This window comes from Cygnus olor, chromosome 8 (genome assembly GCF_009769625.2).
Source record: "Cygnus olor isolate bCygOlo1 chromosome 8, bCygOlo1.pri.v2, whole genome shotgun sequence".
Taxonomy (NCBI): domain Eukaryota; kingdom Metazoa; phylum Chordata; class Aves; order Anseriformes; family Anatidae; genus Cygnus; species Cygnus olor.
The window spans coordinates 22,404,399-22,429,312 of NC_049176.1; the positions used below are offsets into that span (position 1 = coordinate 22,404,399).

The window sequence follows — 24,914 nt, forward strand, 5'->3', positions numbered from 1 at the left end:
GCTTGGCCCTGCAGCCGTCATCCCCCAGCAAAATCCACGCTGCTGGGACAGGGACGGTGTTGGGGAGCAGCTATTTCCCTCCAGGATGGAGCAGGGAAGGTTTTTGCATCCTCCCTTGCCCAGCTAGAGCTGCTCAGCAACTGGAAGGCTGGATTCAGGATGCGTGGCATGTGGCAGCATGGCTCCTACCAGATTTAAATTAAACACCAGAGAAACCCACCTGGCAGTGTCAGCATTTGTAGGACATTTGGGTAGGGCACAGGGTCACCTGCCATGCATCTGCAGTGCTGCCACCACCCACTCCACGTGCTGGTGTCACCCAACAAAGGCCCCGAGCACCACCTAAAGCCCATGACCCTGGATGGGGTTTCACTGTGCCACCCCAAAGCTGTCCTGTCTGTCCCCACTGCACCCAGGTGTGTGTATGGGGTGAAGGATTCCTGCCCAGACCAGAGTGCCCATCTTCTCTCCATCATCTGGGACACCAGGAAGGCTTGGAGGAGCCCAGGTCCACACCTGCTGGTGTCACTGGTGGGGAACCATGGGGGAAAGGAGGGAAATTTATGAGGAGAGGAGTCTGTTTATTATCTAGCGAATGCGGTGCTGCTGATACCGTGGATTTATCCTCTTTCATCCCCCTCTGATTTGTGTCCCTGCCCCTTGCAGTGGCAGATTAATCGTGGACAGAAAGGGCAGAGCGCACCCTGCGGCCCCCCCCGCGCACACAGAGCGCAGCCCCGACCCTTCATCCCGCTGCAGCCCCTACGGGATGCTGAGCAGCCCCACGACCTGGGGCTGAGAGCATCTGCCATCCGTTTGCAGGATGGGTAAGAAAACTCCTGTGCGTCCTCACTCAACAGTCACCTTAAGGTGCTAGAAGTGCTCCCGGCAGTGCCTGCAGACTGGCAGCGCCCAAAGCTGATGCCCTAACCCCATGGCACGGGTCCACGGGGGAAAAGGAGGAGGCAGGGGGGTGCAGAGCTGCATGGGGGGCCAGCACTGGATGGGTATGCACAGAGAGCAGGGGTGAGAAATAAATCCTCGGTCGGTTATTTTCCCTTGAGCGACGCATGCCTTCTGCGGAGCCTCTTCTGAACTGCCACGTGAGCTGGGAATAATTAAACACTCATTACAGCCGCGGTAGCAAAGAGCCCCCCGGATCAATCTCATGCATGACCTTTCCCTCCGACTTCCCTCTTGATTTTTCCAGCCACCTCCTTTTCAAAGAGCGACACATTTTTCCATCCCACCCTCGCCCCACACACCTTCACTGCTTTTTGCCACCCAGACCCCGCAGAAACCTGTCGCCCACCCTGAGCGGGGGCACGGGGCACCCGGGCAGCGATGGGGGGAAGCCTCAGCAGGGAAAAAGGAGCTGTGAGCACGAAGGGGACAGAGCAAGCAGGGACCTGGGGTCCCTCTCTGGAGTGCTTGGTGGTCCGGATGCATTTCTGCTGCTCTGGGCTGGGCACAGCTGCCTGCGTGCTGGGCACCGGGGGCTCAAAAATATTGAGTGGGAGAGCACTTGGGGAGCGCAGATGGGGAGGTGCAGAGGGCTACTGGGCCCCACTCCAGGGTCTTTGGCAATTTTTACCATCCCTCGGCCCTTTTCCCCATCGGATGCAGGGGGTGTTAAATCAGCGTTTGGAGCAGGTTAAAAATCCTGACATGCTTCCCCTGACAGCACGGATCACGTCCAGCTGCTCCGGGGAGCTGTCACCCGTGGCTGGGTGAGGATTTGGCCTTGTGTAGTTTAAGAAAAAAGAAATAATCAAACCCTCATTTCCTTATTTAGGCTTCAAGTGACACTTCCACTTATTTAAACTGGCGTCCACAAAAATCCAATTCCCTCTCTGCCCGGCTGCTGCTTATTCCCTGCCGGCGTTCGCTCCGTGCGGCTCCGCTGCCGCTGCTCCGTCCCGAGGCTGGGCGCCCGAGCCGCTAAAAATAAATTGTGTCCACCGGATTGTTTTTAAAGAAATAAATCAGCAGCTTTCTGGCCAAGGCGTGGAGAAAGCTTCTGGCTTTGCGGGATGCCGTGCGGGAGCTGGACGCGCTCTGGCTGGTGCTGTCACCTCCCGGGGGCTGATGAGGTTGTTCTGCAGGGCTGGAAAATAGCAGCAGCAGCGTGGTAATGCAGCATCAGCAAGGGCTGAGCACAAACACGTGTAATGGCCCGCGCTCGAGGAATTTGTTCTCGTGCAGTCGTTATTAATTATGTGGGGAGGTGCTGAGCGCAGCCCATCCCTGAGGGATGCTCCTCCTAACCCTGGCTGGGGGCTCTGTGACATTAAATCCCACTTGACCATGCCTGGGGAGCTCAGGTGGCTGCGTGGAGCCCCCAGGCTTCTTCTGGCACTGGCACTGTGACTTTAGGCAAGTGTTGCCACTGCTCTGGGCCCAGGTGTCCCCTCGGAGCTCTCTCTGTCTCCCAGTGCTGCTACAACATTCCCGGCTTGCAAGAGCTTAAAGAAAAAGGACAAGTACTGCCCTGCTCGTGATAAAACACAACTGGATGATTTAACCTCCCGCTCACGCCCTGGGCTCTCAGGATGGGAAGCAGCAGCTTCTATCCGTGGGGATGGTAAGGGGACCACTCCCTGCATGTGACTCCTTTTTTTTTTTTTTTTTTTTTTTTTTCTCCTGGCAAGCACATCCCAAAAAGCAGGAGCCATAAAAATAAATAAATGTGGAGCCCTCCGGCAAGGGGGCCCATTGGGTGCCTCTCCAGGCCAACAGCACCGGAGCAGGGACCTCGTGTTGTTCCCAGCAGTGGCACTGAGTATCCGCACACGCAGGGATGCCGCAGCCCCTGTGGGTCCCATTTGGAAACGCAAAGCCTTCGGGGGACAGACCGAGGCTGCCCAAACTGCTGGGTCTCTCCAGGACGTTTCCTTTCTTATGTGGTAGTTTGGGGGGGATTGCCTAAAAGGCAAAGAAGTTGTTTTGCTGTAATGAACTAGATAAACAATTCCCCAAATAGATTAAAACTAACTGTAACTTATAAAAGCGGGTAGTAATTATATTTTATTAGCTAGCAAAACACCATTTTTTTATTTCGTAGGATAATTCTGTGTAAATCACCTTAATTAGAAGTGTCAGACGAGCCTGTGAATATCGTACTTAGCAACTAATTTCCTATGTACAGGTTATAATTTAAAACACATGGATCACTCTCCGAGTGGAAATATGCTAGCCATGAAATAGTGTGGGGAGTGTTGGGGTTATTACTATGTAAATGTGTAATCATTTCAGACCACTGCAGCCTGGCTGGGTGATTAAAGAGAATCCCAAGGTCTCCAAAGATTGTGCTCTCTGCAAGGGCCTAGAGCAAAAAACTTTAAAAGGCACCGAAAAGTGTTTGAACTTTAAAGGTCTTGATTTCCCTTTTACCATTTTTAATTTGTCGGTGGTGTTTATGGACAGAAAGGCTTCTCTGTGCTGATGGCCTCTCCATTCCCAGCCCCTTCCCGGCATCCTTAGGAGGCAGGGAGGGTAGCGTGGGTAGCACGGGGTCATTTAATGGGATGGAGGAGAGCAGCCAGGCAGAGACGGGGCTGTCCCAGCAGTGGTCGTGATGGGATGTATCGGAGGAAGGCTCAGGAACCTCGATGAGAGGGATCTGGGCAATAACCTGCTCTGACCACCCTTACATCGCGGGGGCTTGTGGCCAGAGCTTGTGCCCATCCCAGGAAATAAATAAAAACGAATGACTGCTGTAGAGCAGGGCTGAACTGCAAGGAGGGGCGTAGTTGTCAGCAGTCCTCCAAATGGAGAATAATATGAACTCTGCCAAGTTATTTAAATCAAGCCCTTCCCTCCTGGTCCCAATGGTAACCTTTCAGCCGAACAGAGGAACTCTCATCCTGGGAACTCCGGTTTCCTGGTGCTACAGACATTTCTGGGAGGAATTAATGAGATTCTTCCTCTTGCCCTCTAAAAGGAATAATTTTAAACACCCTTAACAAGAAAAGGGAGGAAATGAGTTGTGCTTTTTTTTAACCCAGTGTTTGGATTATAAAAGAAAAAAGCGTTGTTTCACACTTTGGGCAATTCAGAACGTCAAGGTATTGCGGGAGGTGCAGAAATCCCCAGCTGCTCGTGCCGGCGACCCAGGTGGGAGGTGGTGGCAGGGCCGGGGGACCAGGGAGGTGGGAGAGCAGTGGGATGGGGCGCGGTGGCATCCTGCACCCCCACCAGCATCCGGCAGCGCATCCCTCGCTCTGCGGGCAGCAGCCACCAGGGGTGGTGGCTGTGATGCCCCCAAAATGCTCTGCTCATGTCCGCATCGAGCAGCACACCCTGGGAACACCTGGGAACACCATCCACTTGCTGCAGATTCATGTTAAAGCACCTCGTTGACCCCGGGGCCAGGAGCAGTGCTCCGGCATTTGGGGTGGCCCAGCGGTGACAGATAAGCACGGGTGTCCCCCCGTTTTGGGGCAAAGGCGAGGATGGTGGCACTGGGGAAGGAAGGGGCCATAGCCCCGGGAGAAAACACCTTCCTGCATCCCTTCTCATTTCATAACACCCAGCCATCTGCCAAATCAAGGCAGATTAAAGCCAGCCAAATTCAATTTCTCCCCGCTGCCACTGCAGCTCGGCATCTGGGGCTAAAGTGTCCCCGACAAAGCGAACATGACAGGCACATTGCTTTTTTGTCACATCTAGTACCATGTTGATCTTCTAAAAGTCTCATAAAAATTTATTGATGTCTCCCATATTGCTGTGATTGAGAAGAAAGGAGCGTGTGTGTGCGGCGCGGCGTGCGCGCGCGCGGGGGGCGGGGGGTGCGCGTGTGTGTATTAATGCTCCTGAAGTAGATCTGATTTGATATGTCTTGTTCTATTGTCAGCATCTGTTTAGCGAGGCTTTTTAATACTTTCTGGCTGCCGATCACTCATCCTTAGCCTGGGATGCGGGCTTGCATACAAATTTTGTTATTAAACACAATTCCATCCCCCCCCACCCCCTCCAGCCCCCGCCTCCCCCCGCAGCCCCCCCGCCACCCACCCATCCATCACCTCCCCGGGGCTATGGGCAGCCAGCCGCCCCGCCAGCCCGCGCCTGCGAGCTCCGGCACCGGGGCTGGCAGCATATTTCAAGAGCCTTTTGCCTGCTGCAGGTGCTTTGCATTGACAAATCGAATCACGGGGAAATAATTTATTTCCTAATGCTGTTTGCAGCATGTTAGCAGGAGAATTTACATGAGAGAGATTACTTTAATAACCAAAAAATTACAGTGCAGGCCTCCCCGCCATGTCGGCTTTGATACGTAATTGTTTCAAGTTTAACCTGTCTGGAGGGGGGAAGGTGTTATTAAATCTATAGCATCTCCCGCTGGTGAGGGCAGGCAAGGAGGAGCACCCTGACGGGAACCTCCTTCACTGCTAAACAGGGAGCAAGCTGAATTAACAAATCACTCCAGCCTCCGGCAGTGGCTGGAGCAGCGGGGATCTTCTTTCCCTTGCTCTTTACGCTGATTTAATCTCCCTCTGTTTCCCTTCCTCCTGTTTTATCATGCCTGACCCCATGCTGGGCTCACCACCCCACATTTCTCTTGCTGTGGGTTTCTTCCCATTGCCCCCACAGGCTCGCTCCCCGCTTTTCCCCAGGGTGGGAGAGGAGCTGTGAAAATCCCGGGGACAGGGCTGGACCCTGCATCATGCCAGCAACAGCACCTGGGTTTGGGTGGCTCCGTTCTTGGACTCTGCTCCTTGGACCATTTTTTTCCAGCCCCTGCAGGCTGGAGAAATGGCTGGCACTGCCCTCCTGTGCCCTCCTCGGCCAGGACAAGGAGGCCCCCCCCTTTGCTCCAGGGATGGGGAGCTGTGTGCTCTGCTGTTTGAGCTCCCACACTGCCTACCGTGGCGGTTTTGTGGCTCTGACCCCCTTCTCTTCTCTCTTGGCAGTAAGAACTCCATCCTGAAGGATGCCATGGCAGCGGGCACCCCCAAGGTAAGTGAGCACAGCTCGGCACGGTTTACCCCGGAGGGCTGCTCCCTACTCCCCATCGCCTTCCCAGCCCAATCCCTGCCCCGCCACTCGCTGTTCCCCAGGGAGGTGGCCGTCCTGGGCTGTCCCCAGCAGTGCCATGCTCTGTGGCCAGTCCAGCAAAGGGGATGTTGTCCCTATCCCCCCACTGTGCTGGAGCGGCTGGGTCCCCGTGCAGCTCGGGAACAGTGAAACTGAAGGACCCAGCGGGCTCCAAGACTCCAGATTGTGTCTAATGACAGCTAATGAGAGCTGATCACACGCACGCTGAGCTCAGGCTGTGAAATCATGCACGGAAGCTACGGAGCCAGAGCCATATGCCAGTTCTGGAAGAGGGGAGTGGGGCTGCCTCGGGGGGACCAAAGCACACCTGAGGAGGAGCCCAAATCACTGAAAAACCCCTTCTCAGCTGGATCCCAATCCCCTCAGTACCCACCTCCCATCCCCTTGGCTCAGGAAGTCCTGAACAAAATGCACCAAACATCGTGGCATCACTGCAAAAGGCATCCTTCACTAATTAACTGCCCTTAATATGACGCTGCTGCGGGAAGGATCAGAGCTTGGGCAGGCACATGGGTGGCCAGGAGCATGGCTGGACACTCACAGTCCCCTTGCACAGCTACTGAAAACCACACTGCATTTGGCCCAGGCTCTGCTTCACTTTTGGTGCCGGTAGCTTGGGGAGGGCACATGCACCCTGATGCAGCCAGCCCAGGGAGCCTCTGTGATAGCTTTAATGCTGGGAACTTCAGCTCTTGATCGCCTTTTTTTTTTTTTTCTGGATATTTTGTGTAATTTTTTGAAGCACTTGGAACGCGACATCAAAACCAGGGGTAGAAATTGCAGCTCCAGTCTTTCCCCGTGAGGGCCGGTGCCTCGCCAAGCACATAAACACCCTGCCTGCCCCCCCAGGCCAGGGGATGGGGAGCCAGCATGCCCCCGGCAGGCAGGGATAGCTCCCAGGTAAACCCATCCGTTTCCCAAAACTGTGAGGGAAAATAAAGACCCACAGGGCCTGTGGTTGCCTTTGGATGTCCCAAAGGAGCTGGAAAGGGCACCTGCGAAATAACGCCTGAGCGGGAGAGGGACGGGTGGGAAGACGGATGAGCTGTTTGGAGGGACACGCAGCAAGTGACTGACAGACAGCAGATAAAGCACAAGGTCCATCTCTCGGCAGGGACGGGCTTTTGAAGTTTCCATTGACAAAGAATCCCATTTGCCTTGAGCGAGGGGATTAAACTGGGACTGGAGAGTCGTTCTATGTAAAGGAGATCAATCGTCCCCTGTCACCACATGGATCTTTTCCCTTTGCCCGTCACGTCTGGGCCTAAGAACATTAACTTCAAGAAGCCACGAGAGCAGGGAGGGAGAGGGTGAAATCAGGAAATCTTTCATTCCCTTCTCAAAGAGCTTGAAAGCCTCTCAGCCCAGGAGGATTCATTATTTCTAGGTGGCTTTTGCTGGGAGGCAAGGCCTGTGTGGCACGGGCAGGCCGGGCGCTTCCCCGCCAGGTGGGCTTGGTATTAAAGCCCCCTTAGTAACCACACAGGGCTCGGGAGGAGGAGGTGGCAGCCCGGGACGCTGCTTCCCTCTGTGCCCACTGAAATTCAGCAATGTTAGCATGTGAAGACCCTCTGGGAAAGTCCATTCCTTCCCCACAGTTACCCCTGCAGACACCCCTCCTGGCAGCAGGAGCCCAGACGCAAGCGCGCTCCTCGCTCCCCGCTCTCCTGCCCCTCAAGAGCTGTCACTCACCACGCTGGGTCAATTTTCATGGCAATATGTCAAAGAAAATCCAATCACTCAACAGGGGATGCAATGAATGCAGGATTATTGTATCAGGTTCTTCTATTATCAGGGCTGACCGAGGCAGTGACGGCCAAGCGAGGCCTGTAAACTGGGGGCTGTGGCCATCGCATCTGCCTGGGGCCTGGGCTCATTGGAGAGGCAAGGAGAGTGGCACAGAGGTGGTGCTCAGCACCACGGTGCTCAGCATCCTCGGGGCTTCCTTGCGGAGACCAAGCTCAGTGGATCGGAGTATGCAGCTCAGCGAGCCTCGGGGCGGGATTGCTGTCCAACCCTGACTGCCACTCAGCCAGCAAAGCTGGTGACAGCAAGCTGAGTGGTGGCTGCGAGACGTCCTGCCATCCACAGATGACCCACAGCACTGTTGTCTTCGCCATGTATGCCCAGACTGCATGCCAGGATGCTCACCCCAAGGCCTGCAACAGCCTTTGGTGCCCTGGTCTTCATGTTGCTGAGAGCTGGGCAGCCCATCCAGCCTCCACAGGCCTTGGGGCTGCCTTGTGCCTGTGCTTTGCAGCAGACAGAGGTGCAAAAAAAAAAAAAAAAGTGCTGAAAACCCATCTCCTTCACAGAAAGCACACCAGGGTCCCCACTCTGGGAAAGGTGTTTCTCAGGCATTGGACTTCAAGGTGAGTCCTGGACCCTCTTAGCATCCTTCTCTGATGGCATGTCCAAGACACCAGGAGGAAGAGGAGGGGTGGGGAATTAAGTCCTTTACCAAGGAGACATTTCTATGTGAGTGGGAACAGATGCTTCACGCCCATGGGAAGGGATGGAGGCTGTCCTTGCTCTTACTGAACTTGAGACCATGGCTCCACGGTGCCGTTCTCCAGTGTGAGCTGGTCATTGTTTGAAAATCCTTCATGCCATCCCAGGTCCCCATGGGAAAGTCCGACACCAGAGTCACTTGGGAGGGCACTTTCTGAAGACGTGTCCCAGCAAGCCATGCCCCAGACCTCCCTGAGTCCACAGTATGTCCTCCTAGCTACCTAAGAGTGCTTTTTGCCACTGTCAGGCTGTGGAAGTGAAGCTCCCCTGCGCTTGCTGTGGGTTCATCGTTCCCCCTTCACTTCTCCTGCACATTGCCTTTCCCACCAATGGCCCAGCTGCCAGAAAATATTGGAGCAAGGGGCCAAGGCCAAGCCCTCTTCCTTACACCCAGCAGATGCCAGCGGTCGCTTTGCTGAGGTTTGCACCTTGGGTGCCCCCAGACCTCCACCGTGCTGCAGCCCCATGATCCCCCACCCGCCCTGCGGTTTTACAGCCTCGCAGAACAGTTTGAGAGAGAATTACAGCACCTAGAGGGAAATTTGACCACTAAAGCCCTCCAAGGAAAAAGAGCTTTGAAGCAAGCAAGATTTGGAGCCTGAAACCTTGATGGAATGGCTGTGCTAAGCCCTTGCCAGCCGCCTGGCTCGAGATGAAATTTCCAGCGCGATCATTTAACTTCTGCGTATCATGTCTGGTGGTAGGAGCAGGGGCTGGTGTCGGGGCCCCAGGGCTTTGACTCCTTCTCTTGTGTCAGGGACTCACTGGGGGGGGAGCTCAGGGATGTCACACTCCTCCCTCTAATGCTGATTTACGAGAAAAGATTAAAAAGCCAAATATGAACACTGGGGCAAGGCTACAGCCGAGCTGGGGACACGAGAACAGCCCACAGGTATGCAAAGGAGGGGAAATTACCTCGGATGCGTGTCGGCTGCCAGCTTGGGGTGACAAATACCAGAGCCACTCCAACAAAAATCTCCACCAGGTTTTATTCCATAAAGCAAATCACCCCGTGAACAAAGCCCCTCGCTCCCCTTGGGCCAAACAGCTGTGCCCTCCCCTTGGTCCGAGGGATGCTGCATCCGGCAGGAGGAGCACACAGGGATGTGGTGCGGGGTTTCTGTCCCAGATCCACCAGGACCAGGGCTCTGTCCCCTCCATCCTGGTGTCTCCACGGGCAGATCAGCTGGAGGGGGCTCCCTTCCCCTCTGTGCCTTGCCCCAGGGGGCCCAAAGCTCCACTGCAGTCCCTGGTGCAACTGTAGCATGCACGGAAATAAATCAGCAGCTCACTGCTGACACCGTTATTTCTGCTCGCTATTCACACCCTTCCTATGTTTAAGCTTTTCATCCCCAGCTCCATCCCACCTTTATCTCTGCCAGCTAAAAGCCACTGGACAATTTTGCCTCTCGCTTTCCCGGGAGCAAATGTAGACCCTCAGAAAGCTTCTAGGAAAGTCAGCTCTAATAGTGGCATCTTTTTGTCAGGGATCCTCCAGCAACAGCGTAACAAATGGCTAGCAGAGAGAAGGGGGAAAATCGCAGCCAGGCCTGGTATCACTCATTGCTTTCGGGTTACAGTTCCCAAGTGATAACAGCTATTAGCAACACTTTGACGGCTTCCCTACCGTGGAGGGGAGGGCAGGAGACAGAAAACATGTCAAGCCATCACCTCCATGTTAAGTGATAAGTACCTATTTAGGCGGCAGAGTTAAAGCTGAATGCATCAAGCAGGGAACACTTTGTGCCAAAAAAAAAAAAAAAAAAAAAAAGGAAGAAAAAAAAGAAAAGAAAAGGACCATATAGATACATAAAAAGCAGAGTTAGGATATTTGTTCTGCTGACAGCAGCTGTGATGGATCGTTTAAGAAAAATAGACTCCCTGTGTTTTTCCAGGGCTATCAGAAAGCTGGAGTCCAGCACTTTAACACTCTCAAATGACCGGCCTTGAGAGGAAGCGGGATGTCAGCGGTGACGATGCTGCCCCAGCGAGCAGCTGGGGTTGGGGCTGGCGGTTTCCATCCATCCCTCGCTCCAGCAGCTGCACCCAGACACACGTGCCCTCCTCGTGCAGCTCCGACCCCGCACTGCACGGGCAGCCGGGGAGCGATGGAGGTAACGTTGTGCACCTCTGGCTCATGCCAAACCTGCCGAGCACCGAAACGGGGAGGATGGAAAAGCCGAGCGGGGCCGTGGCTGCCCAGCAAGGCAGGAGGGGCAGGAGGAAGGAGCGAGCACACGGCTCGGACAAGATTGATGGCCTCGTTGCCATTAAGAAAAAAATTAGCCGGTGGCGGCTATCATATTAAAGGGTGAAGAAGCCGTGAATTATTTTCTTAAAGATCTTATCACTTACAATGATAATTTTACCTTCCAAAAGGCCACTTTTAATGAGGCAAGCCAGGCAAAAAGTCATGATTTAATGCCAGATTTTTTTTTCCAAACACATTTTACTGCTTTTTTGTCCATGTTTAAAAAGCGCCGGTGACCTTTTTTTATTTAGCTTGCCCCAGGTGTAATGCTCAGGCTGATCCTCTCAGGGTTTATAACCTCCGCGGAGAGTGCCTTTACCCAATGGAGAGATGATTTAAAGGGGAGGGAGAAATATGAGGCTGCACGGTGGCTCACACGAGCATCTTTGACACCGGGAGCTGTGGTTTGCCAGGGAAGGGGGCACCAGGGAGAGGCGGACGTTCTTACTCTGGCAGCTCAAACTCTTCCCAAACTGGTACCCAAGGAAGCGAGCGTGGCACACCTGTCTGCACACAGAGCGTGCCATGCCTCATTTTTGGGGTGGGAAGCCAGAATTTGGGTGTGCCCTGCAGCTTAGGGGTGCATGAGGGCTGGAAGGGCAGGTGCAACGCTGCCCTTTTCCCCTGCAGCTGTCTTCCCAGATGCTGGCGGTGAGATGGAGCAGGGTCGTGTCACTGTCACCAGCACCTGGGAGGGAGCGAGCCCCAGCTTGGCCACACATCCTCACCACTTAGCCCCTGGGAAACAGCCCCAATGTGACGATTTGGGAAAAAAGAGGCCAAAATCGGGAGGGCAGAGAGCCTGGCCTGATGCAGAAGTGGAAGTCACCCTGCTCTCCAGCACCTTTCCCAATCTCTCAGCCCGTAAGCCTGCTTCCCCGCGTGCCCCGCGGCCGTCCCACCGTCACGGGCTGCAAGGCAAAGTGTGCCACGTCTCAGGGAAATGAGAAAAACAAATGAAGTCGAGTTTCCTAACAGCGAAGGAGAAGTGTGACTTGGCATCTCTAACGCCGTGCTTAACATGCCGGCAAGGTATTTAAAATTGAAGTGCTTGCACACAATTTAAAAATAGACAGTTTATTAATCTAAACTGCAAGTGTATGTAGAAGAGGCCTCGAGATTGACATCTTTGGGATTAGTTTAGCCCTGCGTTTTTCCAGAGGTCATCGCCATGGTGCTCAGGAGGTTTGTGGAATAAATGGGGCCGGCGTTCTTCCCGGGACCACACGCTAAAAACTAATACATAACGTTTAATTTACTGTCTCCATAGCTAGCCCAACCATTTTTCACATAATAATATTGGATTAGAGCTACCAGAGGCTGAGGGGGGAGCTGGAGGCGGGGAGGGTTTGTCTGTCTGTCGGCTAGGAATGGGGAGATGGGTATTTTTTCCCCTTCTCCAGAATACATTGGAAGATGAAACACATTTAACCCTCCCAGCTCCAGGGTGCTCAGCTTATTAGGGGGGAAGGGGCATTAACACTGCTGCAATCAGGAGGTTGTTCCGAGTCGCACTTGAAGGCTTTGAGTCCCTCCAATTGAAGGGACACGTGCAATCCTGCTTCAAAAACGATCTTCTCCTCTCAGAAAATAAAAATAAATAAGTAAATTATACCAGGAGCATTCTGCAGAAATTCTCCTGGTAGCTCTGCACAGCTGATTAGCGGATAATTGAGCACCCCAGCGGGGCAATTCCCCCATGACCCCTCTCACCCAGCACCCCAAATCCTCCTCCCCGCCTGCACCCCCGGCCTGCCCTCCCTCCATGCGCACACGCCGCTTTGCTTCCCTCGCCAGGCAGGCTGTCAGAGCCCGGGGATCACATCCTGCTGACTGAACGGATTTGTATGCTGAGTCATTCTTCCACTTGCTCGTATCTTTCCAAAAAATGCACATTTTTTCACGTTTCATTTCAGCCCAGAGGCAAATGTTTCTGGAATGCTTGCCTTTCTCCAAGGTATTATGCTTTTTAATAATGTTGTCACCACACTTGACCTGTCCAATTCAGATGATATCTACACTTCCCTTTGCAAACATACACATCTCCGAGCAGTCATTTATTGTTGGATCTTGCCAGCTGATTCTCGGAAACAAACATCTGGAGAGCTGTGCTTACAGTGTATATTTTTTACAACGTAGCGTGCCGTATTTAACCTAGTTTAGCTAATTTATATTTTAAATTAGAATTTTAAATTGGATTTCCCCTTCAAATTCTCCTAATAATAAACTTCACTTACAACTCAGTGTACATTTTTTTAAATGCTGTCAAACTCCTGCAGGAATTTTCCCGCTCGGGTTCACTGCCTGTAGAATTTAGACTTACCCACTATTGACTCGAAGTTTATCAGCGATTTCTTAGGTCTCAAACATCACTGATCTTTTTAACCTTCTAAAAGGCCCTTTTTTTCTGTGCCGCTTATTAAAATAAATAGCATCATTACAGAATGAAGAGGTGGTTGTGCTGCTGAGAGCTTTAGCGCGGTGTACAAAGCTACAGAGAGATGTAGTGGAACTTGCAGTGGTGGACGAGCGTGCGCTGGCGTTGCTCCGTGCCAGCACACCCCCGTGTTGCTGTATGGTTTTTGTAGATTTCTGGGGCGTTTTTTTTCATCAGGGGACTCTCCTGGACCCTCTGTGGCATTTGCAGGGCAGTGTGTGTCTGTGCAGTGCTCTGACACTGTGTGCTGTACAACCAGAGATAAATTATCAGGCACCTGGGAAGCCTCGTGCGCAAGATGCTCTCCCAGCACAGGAGGGGCACACGTAGAGCAGCGTTTGCTGCCGTGGCTGTTTCATTGCTTCCCCCAGCCCAGGAGTGCTGGGCAGCCTTTATGGCCCAGGGATGCATGCTCATGCTTTCCCTGTAAATAGCTCATCCGTCAGATGGGGCAGGGGAGGGCTGATAGGAGAGAAAGCAAATTTAAGATGGTTCTCATCAGCTGAATCACTTTAAATCGCAGGTCCCCTGGGCTCTGGGCTGGTGTCTGCTTCTAAAACTGGCAGCGCGTGTTGAAAGCAGCATCAGCCTGACCTCCCTTCTCCAGCCAGCAAACCTGTTGGCCTCCGCCCGGCACAGGTTATGGGGTGCTCCCACTGCCCCTCCTCGCACATCGCTTTGAGCAGAGAGGTGCCACATAACAGCACGGGCTGGTTCTGCCCCCAGCCGCCACACCAGGGACAACACAACCGGCCCTTTCGTTGCCCGATGTGTTTGCACTGGGCTGGAGCACGCAGCAGCCCCTGCAGCCCACCCCATCACAGGGCGGGTGATAAAATCCCTGACATGTGAAGTGTGAAGCCACCCCCACGTTGCAGCAGTCCCCACGCCAGGCGGACGCGCTCCCCGCATCTTTGAGGGCAGCTTAGCACGGCGCAGAGAGCCCGGCGATGCTCACAGCATGAATTTCTCCTTTCTCTCGCAGTCAATTTTGTTGTCGGCCTCAATCAAGCGGGAAGGAGACTCTCCGACAGCATCGCCCCACTCCTCGGATGACATCCATCACTCGGACAGATACCAGGTAAGCAGGCAGACACCTACTACTCTCCGCCGTAGCCGGGGAGCCAGCTCGCCCCAGCGCCCGCAGCTTTCCAGGAACTCCCCAGCTCTCAGCTCTGTACCAGTGCCCAGCCCACCTGCCTGCAAACTGGGGACACAACCACTTTGTCCTCGCACGGCCACAAAGGCAGGCTTTTGTCTGCGGGGTCCTCCCAGCTCTGGCTTTTAACCACAGCTGTGCAGAACTACTTTAAATCTTTGTAAAGGTTTCTGTTGCATTATATTCGTCATCCCTGCCGTTGCTATGGCTGTGTTTGTCATTACGTACCCCATGCCACCATGAAACTTCCAGAGAAGTGATTTTTTTTGTAGAAGAGTGAATGATGTCAGCCCGCAGCAGGCCAAAATTCTCCGTTTCGCTGGTGTGCCGCTGCCCAGCAAACTGACTCGTGACTCCCACCCAAATTTTGGACCATCTACGACCATGCCAGCATGTTTTGTAATCCCGCAAGAAATCTTGCTATGCCCAGGGAAGTAGCAGGTCTTGACTTGTTGCAACACACTGAGTGAAAGTTCAGGGAGATGGAACAAGAAAGGATGAGGAAGGCAGCAGCCTGAGTACAGCTCTGCTTGTTGGATGTCTGTGTTTTGGGGGCAGGCTGGCAAGCTCGACTCCGGTTCGAGACGGCTCCAAACAGTTTGGCTGCGAGTCTGTGCTCAGCCACTGGCTTCAAAACTCTGAAAGGCAACAGATAAAATAACTGTAGCCTTTAGCACAGACCCAAGCATTCCTCTACTTGCCATGGGGACAGGCTGGGTGGGCCATAGCTGTACCAGCCTGGCATAAAACCATGACCCTATATGCTATCCTATCCCTATATCCTATCCTACATCCATGACCCTATGTCCGTGGCAGTGACACCCTGTGCCCAAGGTCAGGGCATCCTGCATCGGACACTTCACACGTGCCAGGTCTGCATTTGGAGCTGCAGGAGAGGCTGATGGCCACTGTCGGGGGTCTAGCCCAGCAGCCCCAACTAACACATGTGCTCCTGAATATGGGCCTTATTAGTAGCAGAAAGCTGCATTTGTTGCCCGTTATTCTGCCCTCTGTCCTACTTATTGGTGATATTATCAAATAAGGGCCAAATCCTTCAGGTTTTGCTACATACTCCAACGTAGCCGTCGGTTCTAATTTGGTGTCACATCACGGTTGCTTTACCCTTGTATGAATGATGAGACCTGGTGCAAAGTAAGAGAAGCAAAACCCACAGAAGATACAGAAATGCCTCATTCAGGTAATTCATCTCTCTTTCCCGCCTACTTAATAAGTAGGCTAATAAATAAATTATGTTCCTTCCAAGAGGGTGTGGAAAAGACTTTTGCAATGGCCCCGTTTGTTCAAGAACACCCCTCCTTCCCCATTCCTCCAGATTTCAGTCTCTGTGAAATTGGCGGTCCCTTGCAGTCCTCTGTTCCTATAAATTTTTATTATGTCATACTTGAGGACAAATATTCTCAGCAGAAGCCCCCTCTATGTGCTGAGCCTAGCTGGTCTCTAATGTGTTTTAAGTTTGTGAGTGTATTTTATGGAGGGTTGCAGCCCTTAATGCAAATGCGTAATGGGAGTTGTAAGTCCGCACTGCAGGGAGAAAAGACCTCTGGGGCCTGATTTTCATTTACACTTACGCTGTCTGCTTTATGCTGCTCTGGCAGCGTAAAGGGACCTCAGAGTGGGTGCCAGGGTTGTGTAAAGCCTCTGCGTATCCTTAATAAAGCCACAACATCAATGAGAATTCAGTCTTCCTGGCTTACCGAGTGAAATGCTCAGGAACCAGAGCAGAAGGCTCTCAGTGACTTTAAAGGCTGCAAAATTTAACTTTCCATATGCAGAGGTGTGCTGGGATTATGACCGTCCCTTGTGTTTTTTGTGATCTAATGGCAAATATGCATTGTATTAGTAACATGCTAGGATGGGAGTTATTGGCGTATAGCTTTTCAGAATTCCTATGACTCGCTTTTCTTAGTCCTCATGCTTATTTACCATGGGGATATTTAGGGAAGAAAGAGATTTGTGAAATGGAGTGCTGCAGGAATACTGGCTTGCACAGTGCTTGGGCTGTCTGCATTGCTCCCGGCACAGAGAGGGAGTTGGGTAGCTGCAGGACATGGGGAGGGGGTCTCCCCTTGCCTCCCCCACACCAGGCCTGGTTGCTGGAGTTTGCCACGTGGACAGTGTTCAGATGACGGGGTGGCAGCTGGCACAGTGCAGGACTTTGTGGTATGGGTCACTGGTGGGTGCTCTTCTTAGGTAGAGGACGTCCTGTCAGCTGGGCTTCTCCTGTGCTCCAAGTAAAAATAAAGCCATTTTGGTTAGACTTAGATTCAACCCTTCCTTGTATCCCCAGTAGAAAAATCAGCAGCAAATTATAAATCATTTACCGTGTAGGAAAGACAACATTTCAGGCGTAGAGGGGGACCACCTTGCGTGGACCAGCCAAGCCTGCAGAATACTTGTGGCTGAGGAAGTACAAATGAAGGCCTAAAACCCTTGTCTAGGAAAGATGCCTCCCTCCACCAGAGCCTCACTGGCCACAGCACCTCCCGAAAAGACAGCTTAATTAATGAAAAGGGTAAAACCAGCGATGATCAGCTTAGATTTTGTAAGCACGGATATGAAGACAGGGCTGCATTTCAACTTGTGGACGGAGCTGGGACGTACCACGTTAGGCAGCGTTGCGCAAAGCCTACTGGCCAGCACCTGGCCTCACGAGCTGCCCATAACCTTCTGACACAACAATTTACGCGTGATTTTTATTATTGCTATTTTCCCCTGAGGAGGGCTGAGCGGGTTGTCGGGCGGACACCCTAAAAGTGGGCTCGAGGTGTCGAGGTGCTGAGGGGACACTGCAGAGAAGGGCACTGGGTGGTACTGGTGCACATAGGCACGCGTGTGGCCCTGGGGCCGGTCACCGCGGCAGGACGCAGGGAAGGCCCCAGCGCGCCCTCGATGGCCACTGAGGCGCGGGGAGGCCCTGAGGCCGCCTGGCCCTGAGGGAGAAGGCGCGGAGCAGCAGCTGATTGGCCAGCACCACTGGGTTCCAGTCGATCCCAAGGCCCTGATTGGTCACTGCTGTTGGACCTGAGGTGCTCCCGCTCCCTATTGGGCAAGGAGCGAAGCCTGCTGTTGCTCCTAGGCCTCGATTGGCTGCGCGGCCCTGCAGGGCAATTACCCCCGAGTCCTGATTGGCCGCCCACCCTTTGCCTTCCACGTACCCCCGATCCCTGATTGGCCAACCCTTCCCGGCTTCCAGCTCTGATTGGCCGGGGGTACGAGGAGGGAGGGAGGGGGGGAGAATATCGGGGGGGGGGGGGCCGTGCTGCCGCCTGCCGGTTGCCATGGGAACTCCCTCCTCCGCCGGCTGAACTTTCACCCGCTCGGCGGCGGGTCACATGACCGGGGCCAACATGGCGGCGGCCGCCGGGGGCTGAGCGGCGGCTCCTGCCGGGCCGGGCCGGGCCGCGCCGCATCCGCCCGCATCCCGGGCCGCGGGGGGGGGGCCGCCGCTCCGCCGCCCCGCCGCCCGCCCGCGGCTATGCAGAGCGGCACGAGGGGGCCCGGCGGCGGCGGCCGGGAAGAGGTGGGGGCGCGTGGCGGCGTGTGGCGGCGGGGGAAGGCCCGCTGCCTTGTCCCGGGGGGTGGCCGGGCCTGGGGCCTCGTTCCCCGGGAGGGGCGGGGGGGGGGGGGGCGTTTAGCGGGTCCTGACGCTTCTCCGCTCTTGTGTCCCCTCTGCAGACCTTCCTGCGGGTGCGAGCCAACCGGCAGACGCGGCTGAACGGTGAGTGCGGCGCCACGGCGTGCCCCCGCCCGCAGCACGGCCCGCCCCGCGCCCCAAACCTCCCCCCCCCGGGGGGCCCGGACCTCCCCCCCCGACCCGGCCTGGCCGCCTCCGGCAGCCCTTCCCCGGCTGCCAGCCCCCCCGGGATGGGATTTCCACCGCCCGGGTCCCCCAAGCGGGGCCGTGCGCAGGGCCGGGGCCCGCCGCTGTAAGGCCCGGGGCCCCGTGCTGCGTTTCCACGGCTCGCCTGGCAGCATCGAGGTCTCGCAGTAAACTTTTAAACCAGCAGCCTCTGAGCCTCTGGGCGTGCTTGCATCTGACGTCATGGTTGTTGTGGGTTTGTTTTTTTTTTTTTCTCTCAAACCCGCGGATGCTGGTGCGTTGCTTTTAATCCTATATTTCTGGGCGTTTATAACAGCAAGAGGACAAATACATTTAGTGAAAAGTCTTTTAGTACCCAAAAACTAAACCAGAGGCCATTTTCTTTCAGAGACATCCATCTCTGTGTTTGTAAATCAAGCGTTACTTTCTTTACTTGAGCTGAAGAAGTTCAAACTCTTCCCAAACTTCAGAGAAGTCAGAACTTACCACGTAAATAATAACAATATTCTGTCATCTGATGTTACAGATGACCAGCTTTAGCTGGCCTAATAGGTACCACTTAGCTTAGTTTTTCAAGCCACCAGGCTTGTCAGTCTTGAGCTTCCTGCTGTGATAGTGTAGGATGACATCGGTGACATTGTGATGATGCCGTTTAGTTAGAAAAAGGTAAAGATATCTTTACAAAATAGCAAAAAGCTTTAGATTGTGCTGATGCTAAAATAGTGTGCTTAAATTTGAAGTGCTACATTTAGTATAATCTTAAATAGAGGTTTTATGAAGTTACTGACCCGATGTCCTTACAAGGAATATACACCTGAGTTCAGAGATGGCTCGGAGACTGAAATACACACCCTGAGGGCCAGAACCTGTGAACTCTTGAAGGTCTGTCAAGTCATACATTAAAGAGATGAGTTACCTTGCATCAATTTTGGGTAATTGTTGGCATGTGAGCACTACCAGATGAGCGCAGTGAGCTGCCAGTGTTTGCAGGTAGTCCCCTTTCCTGACACAGATTTCAGATGACCGAAATGCACTCGGGTGTTACCCTGCAGTGACTTGTTTTGTGTGACAAAGGTCTCTGGAGTCAGTGATGTCAAACTGTTTCTTCATCGTTTTTGGATAGTTCAGTCCCAGCTCACACCCTCCGCCTTTTTTGAGGCCAATAATTTTATTTAAAAAAAGTCTGAGCCAGGCTTGAGAGCTTCTTGGCATTGTGGAGTCCTTCAGGATGAATGAAAGCTCTTGATGACAGCGTGCTCTGCTGAACTGGCTCAGCGGGGCTTTCTGCTTTTGACTTCAGCCCGAAGAAGGGCTGCAGCACAGGCAGTGCGGGCTGTGATCTAGGAACTCCTCTTGGGCCCTGTTTTGGGATGTTTTTGTGAACCTGGGCTTGTCAACTAAAGGGAGTCTCAAGTTTGCTCAGCATTTGTATTGCTTTTGGTGAACCCTTTACTCTGTATATATATTTTGGGGTCCAGTCAGAAGAACTAACAGCCGTATTGCAGGTGAGGGCATTTGATTAATTTATGTATAATACACTTCTAATTCTGGTGTTTCCTGGCTGTTCAGCTCTATACCCTAACAGTACTAGGTCCAGAAGTTAGGAAGCTGAATGCAGAAATATTAGCTGAAATGCTTTGCATCACAAATAAAGTCAAGCTGGATCAAAATTGGTTCCTCCTGACCTTAGCTTTCCATGACTCTTTATTGTTATTGCTCACAGAAGATCACATAGTGATGCCTGGCTCACTCCTATGCTGTTAGATTAGTATCCAGCCAGATGGTTGGATACGTGTACGGCTCCTTTCAGTGCTTATGACCACCAAACTCTGCCTGCTTTCTTCTTTCCTCCTCAACAGTTGTTTGCACTAAAATAACTCGTGGTATCCATAAGCTTTGCCACGTTATTGTTAAACAGTTATTTAAGCACTGTTGCTCCAGATGGAGAACGCTTGAGTACTGTGGGGGAAAAAAATGCTTATTTGTCTATATCTTTTGTTTTAATGAGCATCTAATCAATCACACAATTTTATAGCTTGCTCTGTGAGATTGATTTCCTTATCCCTCTCAGTTTACATTGTCAGAAATTTTGTAGGACTTGTCCAAAGACATCTGGCTCTTTGTTGAATGTTCTTATTGACACACTGAAGAAACTTCGCATATAGAAAACTCAGTCTGTCTGTCAGTGAAAAATGTACCATTTTGTTTGTTTCTGTTACGTTCTAAAGGTATTTTTCAGTATCATTGCTACCAGTTTGTCTTGGTATCTCTAAAGTTTCTTAACAGCTGAGCTCCAGGATCGCTTTGGGAAACTCCTCCTGTAAAAGGAGACCCGTGGTGTTTGCTCTTCTCCCACGTTGTCCTTGACTCAAATCTCAGCTGCCCTGGCTTTTTGTGCCTGAGTCCCGTCAGATCTCCTGGTTTTGTTTCATCCCATTGTGGTCGCTTCAGGCAGTGCAACAAGAGCTAAGAGAAGGTAAAGAGAGGGGCGTCTTCCGTGAGCTGCTGTTGGCCTGGCTGCCAGGTGATTAGGTCCCGATAGTTACGTGGTTTGCAGGCACCTGACACTTCAGGATTTTAATTCTGTAAGTCAAGCTTTTAACTTAAATTGAGCTGTAAGTAAGGTGAATGCATTTGCAAGCTTTGGAGCAGCAGATTAATGTTCTGTCTTTCAGGCTCTTGACTGAGTGTTTGTATCCGAAGCTCCCCATCAGTCTCAGTGAGCTAATCCAGCACCTTTCACCTGTGCTAAACTCACTTTGCAGAGGCTGTGTCCTCACGAACCCAGGAGTATGAGATGCTGACTCCTTACAAACCCATGTGCGAAAGAAAGCGTTTCTTTCATTGGCCTTGTTTCCAGTGTCACCAAAGTCGGAACTTTTAGCCACCCTGCAAATTGGTGCTTACGGAATTTAACCTGTTTAGGTGCTCGTTCAAAGTCAGAAGCACAGAGTTACCCGTTAGTCTATCAGAACATGGATTCTGCAGGTCAAGGCTGTGCCGCCCTCAGAGAATAGTGTCAGACGGAAGATCGCTGAACATTATCTGTGTGGAAGTTTGGCCGTGCAAATGTGAAAGCCCCATTGAGACCCTTCTGTGAATTTGGCCCTTAATGTTCTCTCTCAGGCAGATGAGCAGCAAATTACACGTAAGGTCTGAAACAGATTTATTCTTGACCATCTGTTTTCCTGCTCTAGCATGTTCTTGAGGTGGCTTTTTGTACTCGGCCGTTGCTGCCTTTGTTCCTTGGATCAGATGCTCCTCGATAAGTTGCTCAGCCCCAGAAGCTCTTTGTCATAAGTCCAACAAAGCGTGAGCGCTTCGTAAAACTTTTGCAGTAGATTTGTAGAGAGTACGTGCTCGGATATCTTTGACTCAAACTGAGGGGTGTTTGCAAAGCCGGCATTCTCGGCGGAGCTACAGAGTAAGTCCTTACAAAGCTCCTTTTGCAGCTGCCTGGGAGACCGGTTCCAGTACTGATGGTGCCCCTAATGGAATGCCGAAGGGTTTCTTGTTGGACTTGAACCAGCACCAGCACATCGTGGGCTTCTGCAGCTGACGATGGGTGGGGGAGGGATAAAGCTAGACGGTTTTCACCGGAAAGGAGACAAAAATGTTTCCATTTAATTTGATTGGCCTGCCATTGCAGGAGCTGCTAATGATGTCTGCATGGGGCTCAGGGGACCACTCAAACTGGTGGAAGGAATCATAAGAGATATTGCTAGTAACTTAATCATCTCCTTCGATGCTGCGGGAGAGCTTTGTGTAGTGTCCACTCCTGGATGCTCTGTAAGAGCACTCCAGAGGTAATTAGACTGCCCTGTCCTGAAGGTGAATTTTTGGTTGCCGGGGAGGGCAGCAGTGAATGCTGAAACCCGTTAGCTTTTCTCCCAGGAAACTTTCGTGGGCTAGAGGATAACCTGATCTGTAGGCATTAATAAGGTTTAGCCTAGGTAGGAAGAGCCCGCTGTGAGAAAAGATGCTGGGTCCCTTCTGCCCGTAAAGCAGCAGTGCCTGGCTCCTTCTGTCCCTTCTTCTGGGAAGGCAGGGGCATCCCAGAGGCGCAAGGAGCTTTGGAAACCCAGGTGCCAGTTTGGCTCCTCTTTCTCCTGTGCAAGCAGCCTCTCACCTGATGCAGGCCAGAATGAGAATGAGCCCACGTTAGAAAAGGGAAGCTTCCTTAGCCAGCTCCTAAGTTACGATGGGAGATGTTAACGTAGACCCGGGTCCTTGCAAAGGGTCACCTTGAAAGGTGCCCTTCGTGGGTGGGGGCCACCTTCCTGGGAGCTTGCAGGCTCCCAGCACAGTGCTGGTAGGGCTCAGAAAAGAGGCTGTGTCGTGCTCCCTGCTGGTGGTGTCAGCAGAGCAATGCTACGAGGGGACGTGAGAGGACAAAGTGCTCGACGCTTTAGTGCAACCCGAGGGAGAGCGCGCCCAGCAAGAGCACTGCGTAAAGTATGTCTGTGAGAAGTGGGACCTTCAAGGTGCTAGAAGCCCTCGGATGGCCTAATAATAATTATTAATGTTAATAAAAAGTAGCGAACTCCTCACCTCCTGGCAGAAGGCTGGAATAATAACTACAGAGTCTTTGTTCAGGTGGAGATAAGAAGGGGTCAGCCCCGTGCAAAGCCCTGCTTCCCTGAGCTCAGTCCTTTGCAGCCAGCCCTCCTCCGGCTGTGTTTTTATCTCCCTGAATTACAAGAGGGAATGGCTTTTTTTTTTTTTTTTTCCCCCTCTCCCGCCTGCGACAGGAGTGTGGGGGAGAGGGATTAGTGAGCTAATTAGAAATGATTGCATCTATCAACACTAATTAACAATCCTGTGGTCTCACTCGCGTGTTCTTTTGAGCTGTTCCCCGTCGGGACAGCGCCACAGTCACCCCGTGCCTTTGGGGCCGCTCTGTCCCCGCTGCGCTGATTGGAAGTGATGGCCGGGTATGGAGAGCGCTGCTCGGGTTGGGCTTCGGAGGCTGCAGCATTGCCTTTCCTTTTCTGCTGTCACCAGGGGCACCCCGAGCCTCCGTGGGCACGGCGCTGCCGCCGCTAATGACCACGGAATGAAAATGGCAGGGGGATTGGGTTTCAACACCTCTTCCCGTCCAGTGGCTTTTTCACTTGTGGCACTGGAACTGAAAGGGCTGCTTCTCCGAGAAGCTAAAGGAGCCGCGAGAGGAGCTGTCCGCTGGGTCTGGCATGGAGCTGAAAGAGCCCGGCTCTGTCCCCGGCTCTGCTGTAGCACTTCTGCGAAGCAGGTGCTTGTTGTGGCAAAAGGGTCCCAGGAATTTACCGGTGCGAGGCCTAAAACACGGTGCTTTCCTTTTGTGCGTGGGCTGGAGGAGTCTGGCAGTAAAAAAAAAAAAATCCAAAATACTGATAAACGTCTCAGACAGACTGACCTGGATTCATCCTACCCGGATATTTTACCTGCTTCTTCCCTCCATGTTTAAAACCAGGATGAGGTGAGGGAAGGATGTCTGTGACCAGGAGAGAGAAGGCTTTGTTTCTGCCTTCGTGCATTTTTCTCTGGTCAGATAGGTGTTTACTGGGGTATGGTAGAGTCAGATTCCAGCTTCCTCTCCTGTTTTGTGCTGGCTCTGCAGAGCTAATGAGGCAAGGAGAGAGCATCTGAAACTTGCGTGGAAGAGCCGTGCTGGAGGAGGCAGGTACTCACTAAACCAGAACTCCAGAAGTCTCTCATGCACTGAAGTACAAAGCAGACAGAGCATGGATTAACTGGGGCTGCTGCCGGTAACAGGGCTGCGTGACCTTGGCGGAGGAAGAGGAGGAGGGGTGGCTGTGGGGGCTTCAGGAAGGGAAGAGAAAACAGAGAAGCCGGGCGGGGGGGGGGGGTCATTGTTTTATTTAAAAGTGGAACATAATTCTTTTGGGCACGCTGAAATCAGAAATAACACTTTGTAATTAATGCTTGCTTCTGTTTTGACTGAAGTAAAGCGGTTTACCTTCTGGAGTAAAGGTTGGCAGTATGAGGAAAATAACTGGTTTAAGCAGACGAAATAGGAGGGAAACCAGCAAAAATATCCTTCTAGGAGTACTGAACTACCTGAAGCGTGTGGAGAGGCAGGTGGGCTGTCTGCCTAGCGCGAGAGAGGAATGTGGAACTTCAGCAAACAAAATCCAGACAATCGCTGAAAGCGGTGTGCATTTACTCAAGAGGGTCGCTGTTGTTCCAAGTGCCAGGTCTCAGAAACACTCCTGCTTTAGTCTCAAGTCATCTCTTGTAGGAATGTTACACTTGCAGAGTCCTTTTCATGAAACCAGGAACACAGGTGTGTTACGGAGGGAGGGGGTTTTGGATTTTCTTCCAAATCTGCTCTTTCGGTGCAGAAGAGCATTGTCCAGGGAAGAATTTTTTGCTGTCTTAATCCTAGAGCATCACAGAGTGTAGGGGATGATGAGTATTCCTAATTCTGGGTTGTGGGGAAGCATGTCCTAACCCAGGAGAGTCCCACGTGCAGGGAAGCCGACAGGAAAGCCTTGAAAGAAGCCTTTCAGGTCTGTGTCGGTGCGCTCAGCTAAAGCGTGACAAATCACTTGGTGATGTGAATGCACTAAACTGACATATTTTTAGAAAACAATTGACAGAAACTCTCCCCATACCCTGGTAGGGTCCTGGCGTTCCAGCACCTTTCTCCTCGTTG

At 52.6% G+C, this 24,914-nt stretch overlaps 1 protein-coding gene across 9 annotated transcripts in view; it reads left to right on the forward strand.

Annotated features, from left to right (window-relative positions):
- RNF220 (ring finger protein 220) overlaps positions 1 to 24,914 on the forward strand; it is a 193,299-nt gene that overhangs the window by 121,104 nt on the left and 47,281 nt on the right. For 8 of the 9 annotated variants that reach the window (XM_040565944.1, XM_040565950.1, XM_040565952.1 and 5 more), the window contains 3 exons: positions 5,913 to 5,958; positions 14,242 to 14,337; positions 18,112 to 18,154. In XM_040565944.1, the coding sequence (XP_040421878.1) occupies positions 5,913 to 5,958; positions 14,242 to 14,337; positions 18,112 to 18,154 (185 nt within the window). Of the gene's footprint in view, positions 1 to 5,912; positions 5,959 to 14,241; positions 14,338 to 17,859; positions 17,957 to 18,111; positions 18,155 to 24,914 lie in introns of those variants that run through there. The other variant, XM_040565953.1, reaches the window with a different exon arrangement.